Source organism: Pseudophryne corroboree, chromosome 2, assembly GCF_028390025.1.
Source record: "Pseudophryne corroboree isolate aPseCor3 chromosome 2, aPseCor3.hap2, whole genome shotgun sequence".
Taxonomy (NCBI): domain Eukaryota; kingdom Metazoa; phylum Chordata; class Amphibia; order Anura; family Myobatrachidae; genus Pseudophryne; species Pseudophryne corroboree.
In genome coordinates this window covers 873,507,621-873,522,448 of record NC_086445.1, presented here as the reverse complement: position 1 = coordinate 873,522,448, position 14,828 = coordinate 873,507,621, and the positions used below count along the sequence as shown (strand labels likewise).

The following is a 14,828-nucleotide window of genomic DNA, read 5'->3' as shown; positions in this document are numbered from 1 at the left end:
ACATCGCATTTATTCTAGATGCCAGCCGGCAAATATCCCTCTGTGCATCTCTCATATATAAGACTACGTCTTTAATATGCTCTATGGTTAGCAATATAGTGTCCCTGTCAAGGGAATCAGTGTTATCAGACAGGAAATCAGACCACGCTGCTGCAGCACTGCACATCCATGCTGAAGCAATAGCAGGTCTCAGTATAGTACCTGAGTGTGTATATACAGACTTCAGGATAGCCTCCTGCTTTCTATCCGCAGGCTCCTTTAAGGCGGCCGTATCCTGAGACGGTAGTGCCACCTTTTTTGACAAGCGTGTGAGCGCTTTATCCACCCTCGGGGATGTCTCCCAACGTACCCTGTCCTCTGGCGGGAAAGGGTACGCCATTAGTAACTTTTTAGAAATCACTAGTTTTTTATCAGGGGAAGCCCACGCTTCTTCACACACTTCATTTAACTCATCTGATGGGGGAAAAACCACTGGTTGCTTTTTCTCCCCAAACATAATACCCTTTTTAGTGGTACCTGGGTTAATGTCAGAAATGTGCAACACATTTTTCATTGCCGTAATCATGCAACGGATGGCCCTAGTGGAATGTACATTAGTCTCGTCGTCGTCGACACTGGAGTCAGACTCCGTGTCGACATCTGTGTCTGCCATCTGAGGTAGCGAGCGTTTTTGAGCCCCTGATGGCCTTTGAGACGCCTGGGCATGCACTGGCTGAGAAGCCGGCTGTCCCACAGCTGTTATGTCATCGAACCTTTTATGTAAGGAGTTGACACTGTCGGTTAATACCTTCCACATATCCATCCACTCTGGTGTCGACCCCGCAGGGGGTGACATCACATTTATCGGCACCTGCTCCGCCTCCACATAAGCCTCCTCATCAAACATGTCGACACAGCCGTACCGACACACCGCACACACACAGGGAATGCTCTGACTGAGGACAGGACCCCACAAAGTCCTTTGGGGAGACAGAGAGAGAGTATGCCAGCACACACCACAGCGCTATATAAACAGGGATTTACACTACACAAAGTGATTTTCCCTATAGCAGCTATACAATACAATTTTGCGCCTAAATTTAGTGCCCCCCCTCTCTTTTTTACCCTTTGAGCCTGGAAACTGCAGGGGAGAGCCTGGGGAGCTGTCTTCCAGTGGAGCTGTGAAGAGGAAATGGCGCCAGTGTGCTGAGGGAGATAGCCCCGCCCCTTTTTCGGCGGGCTTCTCCCGCTCTTTTATTAATATTATGGCAGGGGATTTTTACACATATATAGTTTATTAGACTATATTATGTGTTGTTTTGCCAATTTAAGGTACTCTAATTGCAGCCCAAGGCGCCCCCCCCCCCCCCCCCAGCGCCCTGCACCCATCAGTGACCGGAGTATGTGGTGTGCATAGGGAGCAATGGCGCACAGCTGCAGTGCTGTGCGCTACCTTAATGAAGACCGGAGTCTTCAGCCGCCGATTTCCAGGACGTTCTTCTTGCTTCTGGCTCTGCAAGGGGGACGGGGGACGGCGGCGCGGCTCCGGGACCGGACGACCGAGGCTGGGCCTGTGTTCGATCCCTCTGGAGCTAATGGTGTCCAGTAGCCTAGAAGCCCAAGCTAGCTGCAAGCAGGTAGGTTCGCTTCTCTCCCCTAAGTCCCTCGTAGCAGTGAGTCTGTTGCCAGCAGATCTCACTGAAAATAAAAAACCTAATAAATACTTTCTTTACTAGAAGCTCAGGAGAGCCCCTAGTGTGCAACCAGCTCGAGCCGGGCACAGATTCTAACTAAGGTCTGGAGGAGGGGCATAGAGGGAGGAGCCAGTGCACACCAGTAGTCCTAATTCTTTCTTAGAGTGCCCAGTCTCCTGCGGAGCCCGTCTATTCCCCATGGTCCTTACGGAGTTCCCAGCATCCACTAGGACGTCAGAGAAAATAGATTTGCCTGAGCCAGGAGGCGGGGATATAGGGATGGGCCCGTTGCATTCTGGGAGGCCGAAAGCTTTGATCGTTTGGTGCCAATCGGCTGTCATTTCCTCAAATCCCAATGTTATCCTGTGGATATCATTGGAATTTGTTATCATGTGGACCCTGCAGGAGAAACACTACTTTTCTTTTGCTACAGTATATGACAAATCTTCCTATCCTGTGAATCTTATTCATGTGCAATGATACTCATACTCCTTTCAGACATCCTCCAAAAATCATGGGATTTTGCACATGAACGCACATCAACCCGGGAACATTTCCTGGGTTGCCGACCCAGCAATTGACCTGGGTCCGTCCCAATATGTGAAGATATATATGGACTGTAAAGTGGGGATGTAACTTGATAGAAAAGTTTATAAAGGTTATGTGGGTGGCTCAGGAATTTGATAAGCTTGCCTGAAGAGGTGAGTTTTTAGGGAACGTTTGAAGTTTTGGAGACTAGAGGAGAGTCTTATTGTGCGTGGAGGGCATACCACACACTGGGTGCAGCCTGAAAAAAGTTCTGCAATCGTGGATGGGAGTAATGAGTTTGGATCAAACACATAGATCTTGTGAAGAGCGAAGAGGTCAAGTTAGGAGATATTTTGAGATAAGCGAAGAGATGTACGTTGGTGTAGTTTGGTTATAGGCCTTGTGTGTTGAGTAAAAGTATTTTGTATTGAATGCGATACAATACAGGTAACCAATGGAATGACTGACAGAGTGGATCCGCAGACCATGAATGTCTACCTATGAGGGAATAGCCTCGCAGCTGCATTCAGAATGGATTGTAGTGGTGAGAGTCTTTTTTGGGATGACCAGTAATATAACTATTGCAAAAATCAACATGAGAGATAATGAGAGCATGGATTAGTGTATTTGCTGTGTCTTGTGTAAGATATGGTCATATATTGGATATGTTTTTTAGATGCATGTAACATGATTAATAGATAGATTGAATGTGGGGAACAAAGTCAAGGATGACACACCTAGGCAGCAAGCTTGTGTGGTAGAATTGATTGTCAAGTTCTCAACAATGAGAGAGGTATCAGGTTGGTAACTACTATTGGTCGGTGGAAATATAATTTATTCTGTTTTGGAAATATTAAGTTTGAGGAGGCGAGATGAAACTACAGAAAAGCATTCAGTGACACGTACCGATACAGATGACGACAAATTTGTGAGGAAAGGTAGATTTGGGTATCATCCACGTACAGATGATACTGATATCCAAAATAGCGGATGAGTTTGCCAAGAGGTGTTGAGTAGATTGAGGAAAACAGAGGACCTAAGACTGAGCCTTGCAGTACTCCAACTGACAGAGGTAGCAAAAAGAAGTTGGATTCAGAGAAGCAGACCCTAAATTATTCAAGAAATGTATGCTCTTGTCTATTACATTAACTTGTTCTCCACGTTCCCCAAAAAAATTTGGAAAAAACAAAAAATCCTCCTTCTCACCAGACTAGATATCTAATGAAGACGGCTGGAAACTGCAAGGCCTTACCAGGACATTCCTGAGAGAAGACACCTTTTTATTTTTTAAGCAAAATAGAAAGAGGAGTCCCAAAAAGCTAATGTCTGATGATCAGTTTCATCACCAGACATTAAATTCCTGCAACTACAGAAAAATCATGGAGTTCAGGGATGGCGGAAAAGTCCAAAGATGGGACCACTTAGTACTGTCTGGTGATCACCAAAAAAACTTGACCACATGCTACGGAACACAAATGTTTCTGTACATGGTAAAGAGAACAGTTTGAGCCCAATCTTGCCTGTAATTGCCAATGCATTCATGGAGGCACCCATATTTCAATGAAGAGAAGGTGGCACCTTAATAGTTATTGGGACAGATTCAATTGTTTTGGGTGTCTAAAAATCCCATCTAAACGTGACTTTTTTAGATACCCAAACAATTGTCACAACTCAATTATGTTTGGGCGCCCGTGCACATCGAACATGTCGCTCCCAAACACACTGGGTTCAGCCACCTAAAACAGCTAAACCTGCCCAAACGCCCTGCTTTTGGCATCCAAACTTCTGTTTGGACGCCCAAAGTGCAGAGTTTCAACACATTTTTTCTCGCACCTCAGGAGTCCTCAGAAAAAACTGTGAGCTCCGCGGCCACTGGGTGCCAGAACAGCAGAACAATTGAATTGCTGACATCGGGCATCCTCTAGTGGTGGCCAGGCAAAAAAAAACAATAGAATCGGCCCGATTATTTGGTGACCAGCAAACAGGTTCACCCACTGCTATAGAAAAATACTATTTCAAACTAGGCAACCTACCACATTACATGAGGGAACCCTTTTTTATTTGACACAACATGGGGAGATTGGGGGCTTTAGGAACAACCCCCACCTCACCCCCTTATGTGTGGAAATAAATTGAGGAGACCCTCTTCTTTCAAACAAGGGTAGCCACGTGTATGGCAACTATAACGGAGATGGGCACAATATGGTTTGCCACCCCCTCCCACCATCTATGGAAAATAGTATTTTTCTATAGCAGTGAGTGATAGATCGCATGGTAATCACGTGATGGGCATGTCACCGCCGAGTGGGAGCGGCTTCCATCCGCTCCCGGCGGGTGCCCATAGCGCATCGCGATATATCGCATGTGTTTTTAAAAACACATGCGATCGCACTGCGATTCGATAAATATTATGTGCAGCACATACTATCTTGAAACGCGAGATTCGACCGGCGTGCCCGCGGATCGTGTCTCAAGGTACCTAAAATGTGCATACAATGCTTCGATTTCTCTCACAGATCCAGTCGAAATTAAAGGTTAGCACCGATTATCTCACAAGTGTATGGGCACCATTAGAGTAGTGGACAACGGTCAGATACATCTGACACCTCAAGCACATATAAAACAGATATTTGAAATCTCTGCCCCAACTGTAAACCTGCTGAACATTCAAGCAGTACAGTATGTGCATTCAAATGAAGGTTACTTATCCCACAGATACACAGTATGTTTTGCATTATTGTGCTACTTACTATTTAAGGAAAATGTATTGAAATTTAGTCAAAAAATAAAATAAAATATAGAGAGAGTGCACTTACAAAATAAACAGCACCGAAACTCCCATGACCAATTTCTCTGAGATCAGTGAAAAGCTTCTCTGGGTCATCCCTAAAGAAAAGCTCTGCAATATCTGGGTCCTTCAGGCTTCCAGCTCGAATTGTTGACGGCATCCTGCTGGAGCAGTCTGCCGTCTAACTATCTGGGGTTGCACTGCTGCCACTGCTCTTGGCTCATCTGTGTAAATGTATCTTCTCCAGCATGGGGAACTAGAAGAGAAGACAAATGTTTAGTTGGAAGATCAAAACAAAAAAAAAAAAAAAAATGCACCGGTGCTCAGTTTTACGCTATAAAAAAAAGTGGACTAATAAGCATATAATTTAATCATTAAATTGCTCTCTGTACACAGTAATTCACAAAGAAATTTAAAGGATATAACATGTATGCAACTTTGCAAGTAGCCATAATTCTAAAACACTTCAATAGAATAAAGGAAACAATATATAATCAGGACTAAAAGAGAACATTAGTTAATAAGCAACTAAGCAAGAAGCTGAAGGGAAGACTCGGAGCTACTGAAGGAATGTTACTTGGAGGAACAGAGACGATGATGTCATGCTGTTCCATCTTTTAGGGAGCATCGAAGTCTTACAAAAAGAACATTGTTGAAAAGCAACTGTTAGACTCCCACAATGCATCACACCCTACATCTGTTGATCAGAGATAATTTAAAAAACTCAAATTCTAGAGAGGCACATATTTAAAGCATATGCAATACTATGTGCCGGTTGTAACATATTTACTATCTATAGAGGAGCCTCCAGGTGACAAATTTAATGAAAATGCGAAGAAATTATTGAATCAAGGTTATTACTGTCTATTGTGAGATGTCCCTGGGGGGGAGGGGAGACATTTTCTTATGGGTTCTGGCAGCACTGTAATATTACCCTCACACTGCAAAGCTTTAGGGTGTTCTACTGGAACCCCCACTCAAAAAAAAAAAAAAAAAGTTACTGTACTGTTATCTACAACATGGCTCGGCTCCCTCATATATCCCTAGAAAGAGGGACATGTCCTCATACATTTAGCCTCAAAACGCTATACAGCGCGAGATGACTGCCGTGAGTGACCTGCTAGGAACTGTGCTAACGCCGAACATCTTTTTTTTCTTCTTAGTAACAACGCATTGCGACTAGGGCGCAAAAGGCTACTTTTCTGATTAATTTGATATCAATTTAATATATGACAAATTGGGTCAGATTCAAGTGTTATATCGCTCCCGATACAGTGACGGGAGATCGCAGTGCAATATTCAATCTGTTTTGTTTTTTTATATAGCGCTTATCACATCCTTAGAGGTCAGGTTTAGCCACGTAAAGCGGCTAAACCCGATCGGATCATTTCAGCTCAACATCCCCGAGGGAGTGGGGTGGAGTTGGATTGGGTGGGGCTGGAGCTGAAATGCAGGCGCCGGCAGCTGATCATGCCCGAACAGAGCAACAATTGAATAGCCCGGTTGCGTGACATCTACTGGCTGCCGGCGGCGCAAACAACTGAATCTCGCCAATTGTGTGTGACTGACTTTGTACATGGAGCAGAACAATGCGACCAAGATGCATTTTTGTCAAAAAGAAGCAAAAGAGACACCCAACACTAGCAGAGTCTCACACTACTTGGTGTACCAAGAGGGGCTGTTTGGTGCGACTGCAGATAAGATGTATGAGGACATTTCTGTATTTGGCTACATTTATGCAGGAATTTTTTTTTAATTCTGGCGACAATCCTGCCACCCACTCTAAGTGTTCGGGCTGTAGACTTTTCAAAAAATGTAAAACCAAATCCTACATACAGATACCGCGGCAATCGTGTTTTTTTTTTTTTCCATTCTGCCTACGGAGTGTGCTGCATTTAAATGGATAGGAAAGAAAATATGATGCTAAAGGCACAGTACAATTAGTGATCAACCCCATTTCTCATATGTCCTAGAGGATGCTGGGGACTCTGAAAGGACCATGGGGTATAGACGGGATCCGCAGGAGACATGGGCACACTATAAGACTTTGAATGGGTGTGAACTGGCTCCTCCCTCTATGCCCCTCCTCCAGACCTCAGTTAGACTTTGTGCCCAGGAGTGACTGGACACACACTAGGGGAGCTCTACTGAGTTTCTCTAAAAGACTTTATGTTAGGTTTTTTATTTTCAGGGAGACCTGCTGGCTACAGGCTCCCTGCATCGAGGGAATGAGGGGAGAGAAGTCAGACCTACTTCTTCTTAGTTAAGGGCTCTGCTTCTTAGGCTACTGGACACCATTAGCTCCAGAGGGTTCGATAACTTGGTTCGCCTAGCTGCTTGTTCCCAGAGCCGCGCCGTCACCCCCCTCACAGAAGCCAGAAGAAAGAAGCCGGGTGAGTATTGGAAGAAAAGAAGACTTCAGTAACGGAGGTAAGCGCAGCGCTAGCGCTGCATGCTCCCACACACCAACGGCACTCACAAGGTGCAGGGCGCTGGGGGGGAGCGCCCTGGGCAGCAGGTTACTGAGGGTCTAAATCGCTAGCAAGAGGGACATACTAGATGCCCGGGCACCGGGTACGATACCCCCGCCAGTGTAACGCAGCGGTCCCGCCGCGCGCCATTGCTCCCACACACCAACGGCTTACGTTGGTGATCAACGGCATACGGCTTACGTTGGTGATTATTAGTGATCATTTGTCATAAGACTTAAGCTGGGTACACACTGGACGACTTTTTGAACGATATTGCCGATTCAGACATTTCTGAATGACATTTTTGTCAAATTGTCCAGTGTATACACACTATATCTTCAATGATGCGCACTTCCGCATGTCGTTAATGAGGTCTTCCGTCATCTGTACATGCAAGTAAATTTCGGCTATGTTGTTAATGACAAGGTGCATACTGTCCAGTGCGTACGCTACGAATGAAGGACATGTTAAATTAGGCTGATACCCAACAATTTGGTAATATCGGACGACTCCTGCTTATCGTTGGTCTTTTGTAAAAATGTGCGTGTCCGGGACTCCGGGAAGTTTAACGGAAAATAAGATTTTACTCACCGGTAATCTATTTCTCGTAGTCCGTAGTGGATGCTGGGAACTCCGAAAGGACCATGGGGAATAGCGGCTCCGCAGGAGACTGGGCACAACTAAAGAAAGCTTTAGGACTACCTGGTGTGCACTGGCTCCTCCCTCTATGACCCTCCTCCAGACCTCAGTTAGGATACTGTGCCCGGAAGAGCCGACACAATAAGGAAAGGATTTGGAATCCCGGGTAAGACTCATACCAGCCACACCAATCACACCATATAACTCGTGATACTATACCCAGTTAACAGTATGAAATATAACTGAGCCTCTCAACAGATGGCTCAACAATAACCGTTTAGTTAAACAATAACTATATACAAGTATTGCAGACAATCCGCACTTGGGATGGGCGCCCAGCATCCACTACGGACTACGAGAAATAGATTTACCGGTTAGTAAAATCTTATTTTCTCTAACGTCCTAGTGGATGCTGGGAACTCCGAAAGGACCATGGGGATTATACCAAAGCTCCCAAACGGGCGGGAGAGTGCGGATGACTCTGCAGCACCGAATGAGAGAACTCAAGGTCCTCCTCAGCCAGGGTTTCAAGTTTGTAGAATTTTGAAAAAATGTGTTTGCCCCTGACCAAGTAGCAGCTCGGCAAAGTTGTAAAGCCGAGACCCTTCGGGCAGCCGCCCAAGATGAGCCCACCTTCCTTGGAATGGGCTTTTACTGATTTAGGATGCGGCAGTCCAGCTGCAGAATGCGCCAGCTGAATTGTGCTACAAATCCAGCGAGCAATAGTCTGCTTAGAAGCAGGAGCACCCAGTTTGTTGGGTGCATACACGATAAATAGCGAGTCAGTTTTCCTGACTCTAGCCGTCCTGGAAACATAAATTTTCAAGGCCCTGACTACGTCCAGTAACTTGGAATCCTCCAAGTCCCTAGTAGCAGCAGGCACCACAATAGGTTGGTTCAAGCGAAAAGCTGATACCACCTTAGGGAGAAACTGGAGACGAGTCCTCAATTCCGCCCTATCCATATGGAAAATCAGATAAGGGCTTTTACATGACAAAGCCGCCAATTCTGACACGCGCCTGGCCGAAGCCAAGGCCAATAACATGACCACTTTCCACGTGAGATATTTTAGATCCACGGTTTTAAGTGGTTCAAACCAATGTGATTTTAAGAAACTCAACACCACGTTGGCACACTGGAGGCACAAAAGGGGCTGAATATGCAGCACTCCCTTTACAAAAGTCTGAACTTCAGGCAGTGAAGCCAGTTCTTTCTGAAAGAAAATCGACAGAGCCGAAATCTGGACCTTAATGGAACCCAATTTTAGGCCCATAGTCACTCCTGACTGTAGGAAGTGCAGAAATCGACCCAGCTGAAATTCCTCCGTTGGGGCCTTCCTGGCCTCACACCACGCAACAAATTTTCGCCAAATACGGTGAGAATGGTTTGCGGTTACTTCTTTCCTAGCTTTTATCTGCGTAGGAATGACTTCCTCCGGAATGCCCTTTTCCTTTAGGATCCGGTGTTCAACCGCCATGCCGTCAAACGCAGTCGCGGTAAGTCTTGGAACAGACAGGGCCCCTGCTGTAGCTGATCCTGTCTGAGCGGTAGAGGCCATGGGTCCTCTGATATAATTTCTTGAAGTTCTGGGTACCAAGCTCTTCTTGGCCAATCCGGAACCACGAGTATCGTTCTTACTCCTCGCCTTCTTATTATTCTCAGTACCTTTGGTATGAGAGGCAGAGGGGGGAACACATAAACCGACTGGTACACCCACGGTGTCACTAGAGCGTCCACAGCTATTGCCTGAGGGTCTCTTGACCTGGCGCAATATTTCTCTAGTTTTTTTGTTTAAGCGGGACGCCATCATGTCCACCTGTGGCCTTTCCCAACGGTTTACCATCAGTTGGAAGACTTCTGAATGAAGTCCCCACTCTCCCGGGTGTAGATCGTGTCTGCTGAGGAAGTCTGCTTCCCAGTTATCCACTCCCGGAATGAACACTGCTGACAGTGCTAACACGTGATTTTTCGCCCATAGGAGAATCCTTGTGGCTTCTGCCATCGCCATCCTGCTTCTTGTGCCGCCCTGTCGGTTTACATGGGCGACTGCCGTGATGTTGTCTGATTGGATCAGTACCGGCTGGTTTTGAAGCAGAGGCCTTGCCTGACTCAGGGCATTGTAAATGGCCCTCAGTTCCAGAATATTTATGTGTAGGGAAGTCTCCTGACTTGACCAAAGTCCCTGGAAGTTTCTTCCCTGTATGACTGCCCCCCAGCCTCAAAGGCTGGCATCCATGGTCACCAGGACCCAGTCCTGTATGCCGAACCTGCGGCCCTCTTGAAGATGGGCACTCTGCAGCCACCACAGTAGAGATACCCTGGTCCTTGGAGACAGGGTTATCAGCCGATGCATCTGAAGATGCGATCCGGACCACTTGTCCAACAGGTCCCACAGAAAAGTTCTTGCATGGAACCTGCCGAATGGGATTGCTTCGTAGGAAGCTACCATTTTTCCCAGGACTCGCGTGCAATGATGCACCGATACCTGTTTCGGCTTCAGGAGGTCTCTGACTAGAGATGACAGCTCCTTGGCTTTCTCCTCCGGGAGAAACACTTTTTTCTGGTCTGTGTCCAGAACCATCCCCAGGAACAGTAGACGTGTCGTAGGAACCAGCTGTGACTTTGGACTGTTTAGAATCCAACCGTGCTGTTGTAGCCCTTTCCGAGATAGTGCTACCCCGACTAACAACTGCTCCTTGGACCTCGCCTTTATAAGGAGATTGTCCAAGTACGGGATAATTAAAACTCCCTTTTTTTCGAAGGAGTATCATCATTTCGGCCATTACCTTGGTAAACACCCTCGGTGCCATGAACAGTCCAAACGGCAGTGTCTGGACTTGGTAATGGCAATCCTGTACCACAAATCTGAGGTACTCCTGGTGAGGATGGTAAATGGGGACATGCAGGTAAGCATCCTTGATGTCCAGGGATACCATGTAATCCCCCTTGTCCAGGCTTGCAATAACCGCCCTGAGCGATTCCATCTTGAACTTGAACTTTTTTATGTATGTGTTCAAGGATTTTAAATATAAAATGGGTTGCACCGAACCGTGCAGTTTCGGTACCCCAAACAGTGTGGAATAGTAACCCCGTCCTTGTTGAAGTAGGGGCACCTTGACTATCACCTGCTGGGAATACAGCTTGTGAATTGCCTCTAGCACAGCCTCCCTGCCTGAGGGAGTTGTCGGCAAGGCAGATTTGAGGAAACGGCGGGGGGGGGGGGGGGGGGAGACATCTCGAATTCTAGCTTGTACCCCTGAAATACTACTTGAAGGAAACAGGGATCCACCTGTGAGCGAGCCCACTGATCGCTGGAATTTTTGAGGCGGCCCCCCACCGTACCTGGCTACGCCTGTGGAGCCCCCGCATCATGCGGTGGACTCAGAGGAAGCGGGAGAAGAATTTTGATTCTGGGAACTGGCTGACTGGTGCAGCTTTTTCCCTCTTCCCTTGTCTCTGTGCAGAAAGGAAGCGCCTTTGACCCGCTTGCTTTTCTGAAGCCGAAAGGACTGTACCTGATAATACAGTGCTTTCTTAGTCTGTGAGGAAACCTGAGGTAAAAAATTTTTTTCCCAGCTGTTGCTTGGATACGAGGTCCCAGAGACCATCCCCAAATAATTCCTCACCCTTATAAGGCAGAATCTCTAAGCGCCTTTTAAAGTCAGCATCACCTGTCCAATGACAGGTCTCTAATACCCTCCTGACAGAATGGACATTACATTAATTTTGGATGCCAGCCGGCAAAATATCCCTCTGTGCATCCCTCATATATAAGACGACGTCTTTAATATGTTCTTATGTTAGCAAACTAGTATGTTTGACAGGGTCACCGACCACGCTGCAGCAGCACGATCTGCAGGTCTCAGTCTAGTACCTGAGTGTGTAAATACAGACTTCAGGATAGCCTCCTGCTTTTTATCAACAGGTACCTTCAAAGTGGCCGTATCCTAAGACGGCAGTGCCACCTTTTTTGACAACCGTGTGAGCGCCTTATCCACCCTAGGGGATATCTCCCAGCGTAACTTATCCTCTGGCGGGAAAGGGTACGCCATCAGTAACTATTTAGAAATTACCAGTTTCTTATCGGGGGAACCCACGCTTTTTCACACACTTCATTCACTCATCTGATGGGGGAACAAAACACTGCCTGCTTTTTCTCCCCAAACATAAAACCCATTTTTAGAGGTACTTGGGTTAATGTCAGAAATGTGTAACACATTTTTTATTGCCGGGATCATGCTACGGATGTTCCTAGTGGATTGTGTATATGTCTCAACCTTGTCGACACTGGAGTCAGACTCCGTGTCGACATCTGTGTCTGCCATCTGAGGGAGCGGGCGTTTTTGAGCCCCTGATGGCCTTCGAGACGCCTGGGCAGGCGCGGGCTGAGAAGCCGTCTGTCCCACAGCTGTTACGTCATCCAGCCTTTTATGTAAGGAGTTGACACTGTCGGTAAATACCTTCCACATATCCATCCACTCTGGCGTCGGCCCCACAGGGGGCGACATCATCTTTATCTGCATCTGCTCCGTCACCACATAAGCCTCCTCATCAAACATGTCGACACAGCCGTACCGACACACCGCACACACACAGGGAATGCTCTGACTGAGGACAGGACCCCCCAAAGCCCTTTGGGGAGACAGAGAGAGAGTATGCCAGCATACACCAGAGCGCTATATAATGTGGGGATTAACACTATAACTGAGTGAATTTTCCCCAATAGCTGCTTGTATATACAATATTGCGCCTAAATTTAGTGCCCCCCCTCTCTTTTTAACCCTTTGAGCCTGAAAACTACAGGGGAGAGCCTGGGGAGCTTTCTTCCAGCTGCACTGTGAAGAGAAAATGGCGCCAGTGTGCTGAGGGAGATAGCTCCGCCCCTTTTTCGCTGACTTTTCTCCCGCTTTTTTATGGATTCTGGCAGGGGTATTTATCACATATATAGCCTCTGGGGCTATATATTGTGATTGTTTTGCCAGCCAAGGTGTTTTTATTGCTTCTCAGGGCGCCCCCCCCCCAGCGCCCTGTACCCTCAGTGACCGGAGTGTGAAGTGTGTATGAGGAGCAATGGCGCACAGCTGCAGTGCTGTGCGCTACCTTGGTGAAGACAGAAGTCTTCTGCCGCCGATTTTCCGGACCTCTTCTTGCTTCTGGCTCTGTAAGGGGGACGGCGGCGCGGCTCCGGGAACGAACACCAAGGCCAGTTCCATGCGGTCGATCCCTCTGGAGCTAATGGTGTCCAGTAGCCTAAGAAGCCCAAGCTAGCTGCAAGCAGGTAGGTTCGCTTCTTCTCCCCTTAGTTCCTCGGTGCAGTGAGCCTGTTGCCAGCAGGTCTCACTGTAAAATAAAAAACCTAACATATACTTTCTTTCTAGAAGCTCAGGAGAGCACCTAGTGTGCATCCAGCTCGGCCGGGCACAAAGATCTAACTGAGGTCTGGAGGAGGGTCATAGAGGGAGGAGCCAGTGCACACCAGGTAGTCCTAAAGCTTTCTTTAGTTGTGCCCAGTCTCCTGCGGAGCCGCTATTCCCCATGGTCCTTTCGGAGTTCCCAGCATCCACTAGGACGTTAGAGAAATCAACAGCAGATATTGTTCATGTCGTCTACTGTGTACCCAGCTTTACACACACATGCAAACAAGTCCAGCCCAAGAACCCATTACCGCAGGGGTGGGCAATTATTTCAGCTGAGGGGCCACTTAACACTTTCCTGTCAGTATTCGAGGGCCGCACACAAAATAGCAGCTCCTCCCCCCCATTTCCCAAAAATATAGGGACGTGGCTTCATGTGGAACGGGTGTGGTCAAAAAATAATAGATTCATATTAGGCTGCACAATAGTCTCCATTATTCAAATTACGCCACACAGTAGCGCCACTTACACACATTACACCAGGTAGAGCCGCCTTTTACACATATTACGCCAGGTAGAACCCGATCACACATTACGGCAGGTAGAGCCCCCTTTTACACATTATCGGCAGGTAGAGCCCCCTTTTACACAGTACGGCAGGTAGAGCTCCCTTTTACACAGTACGACAGGTAGAGCTCCCTTTTACACATTACGGCAGGTAGAGCTCCCCTTTTAAACACTACAGAAGAGCCCCCTTTTACACACTACAGAAGAGTCCCCTTTTACACATTAACATTTTATTTGGGATAATCATTGCACAGCATCAAATTATCCAGTGTCTCATGGCCCCTGGTGAAAGCACTTTATAAAAGTGTGCTCACTTACCACTGCGGGACATGCAGAGATAAAGGCAGGGGAAGGAAGCATTGTTGGAGGGCGTTCTGACAGATCTGGCTGCTTCTGCCGCCGCTAATGGTGGTCTGGACCCCGCAGGAGAAGCTGGACCCAGAGAACCTGGACACAATTACCAGCTTCCCACCCTACCCCCAACCTCCCCCACCCTCTGGACCAAATTGCCAGCTTCCCCCCTTGACAAAATTACCAGGAACCTTGTAATATGTCAAGTCCAGAAGAGGATTAACAGACATTGCTATAACTAGGGTGCTATTTGAAATTGGATATCTTTATCCAATTTCATTAAAAATGGTAAAAGGTCTACCTTAGGTTCCAGATTCAGGCGCTGCCGCTGTGTATTTAAACTTCCTGCTGCTTCCTGCTTGCTATGTGCCACCCGCATCCATACTCTGTCTGACCTGGCCTGGGCCCACCCCCAGCACCGCTCACCTGCTGTATTAAAGCTGGCCGGCCGGCTGAC

General features: G+C 47.2%; 1 protein-coding gene across 1 annotated transcript in view; it reads right to left on the bottom strand.

The window, feature by feature from the left end:
- Nucleotides 1–14,828, bottom strand: part of TAOK1 (TAO kinase 1) — a 164,900-nt gene that overhangs the window by 84,782 nt on the left and 65,290 nt on the right. The window contains exon 3 of the mRNA XM_063955938.1: nt 5,018–5,245. Coding sequence (XP_063812008.1) covers nt 5,018–5,149 — 132 coding nt within the window. The 5' untranslated portion in view covers nt 5,150–5,245. The remainder of the gene's footprint in view (nt 1–5,017; nt 5,246–14,828) is intronic.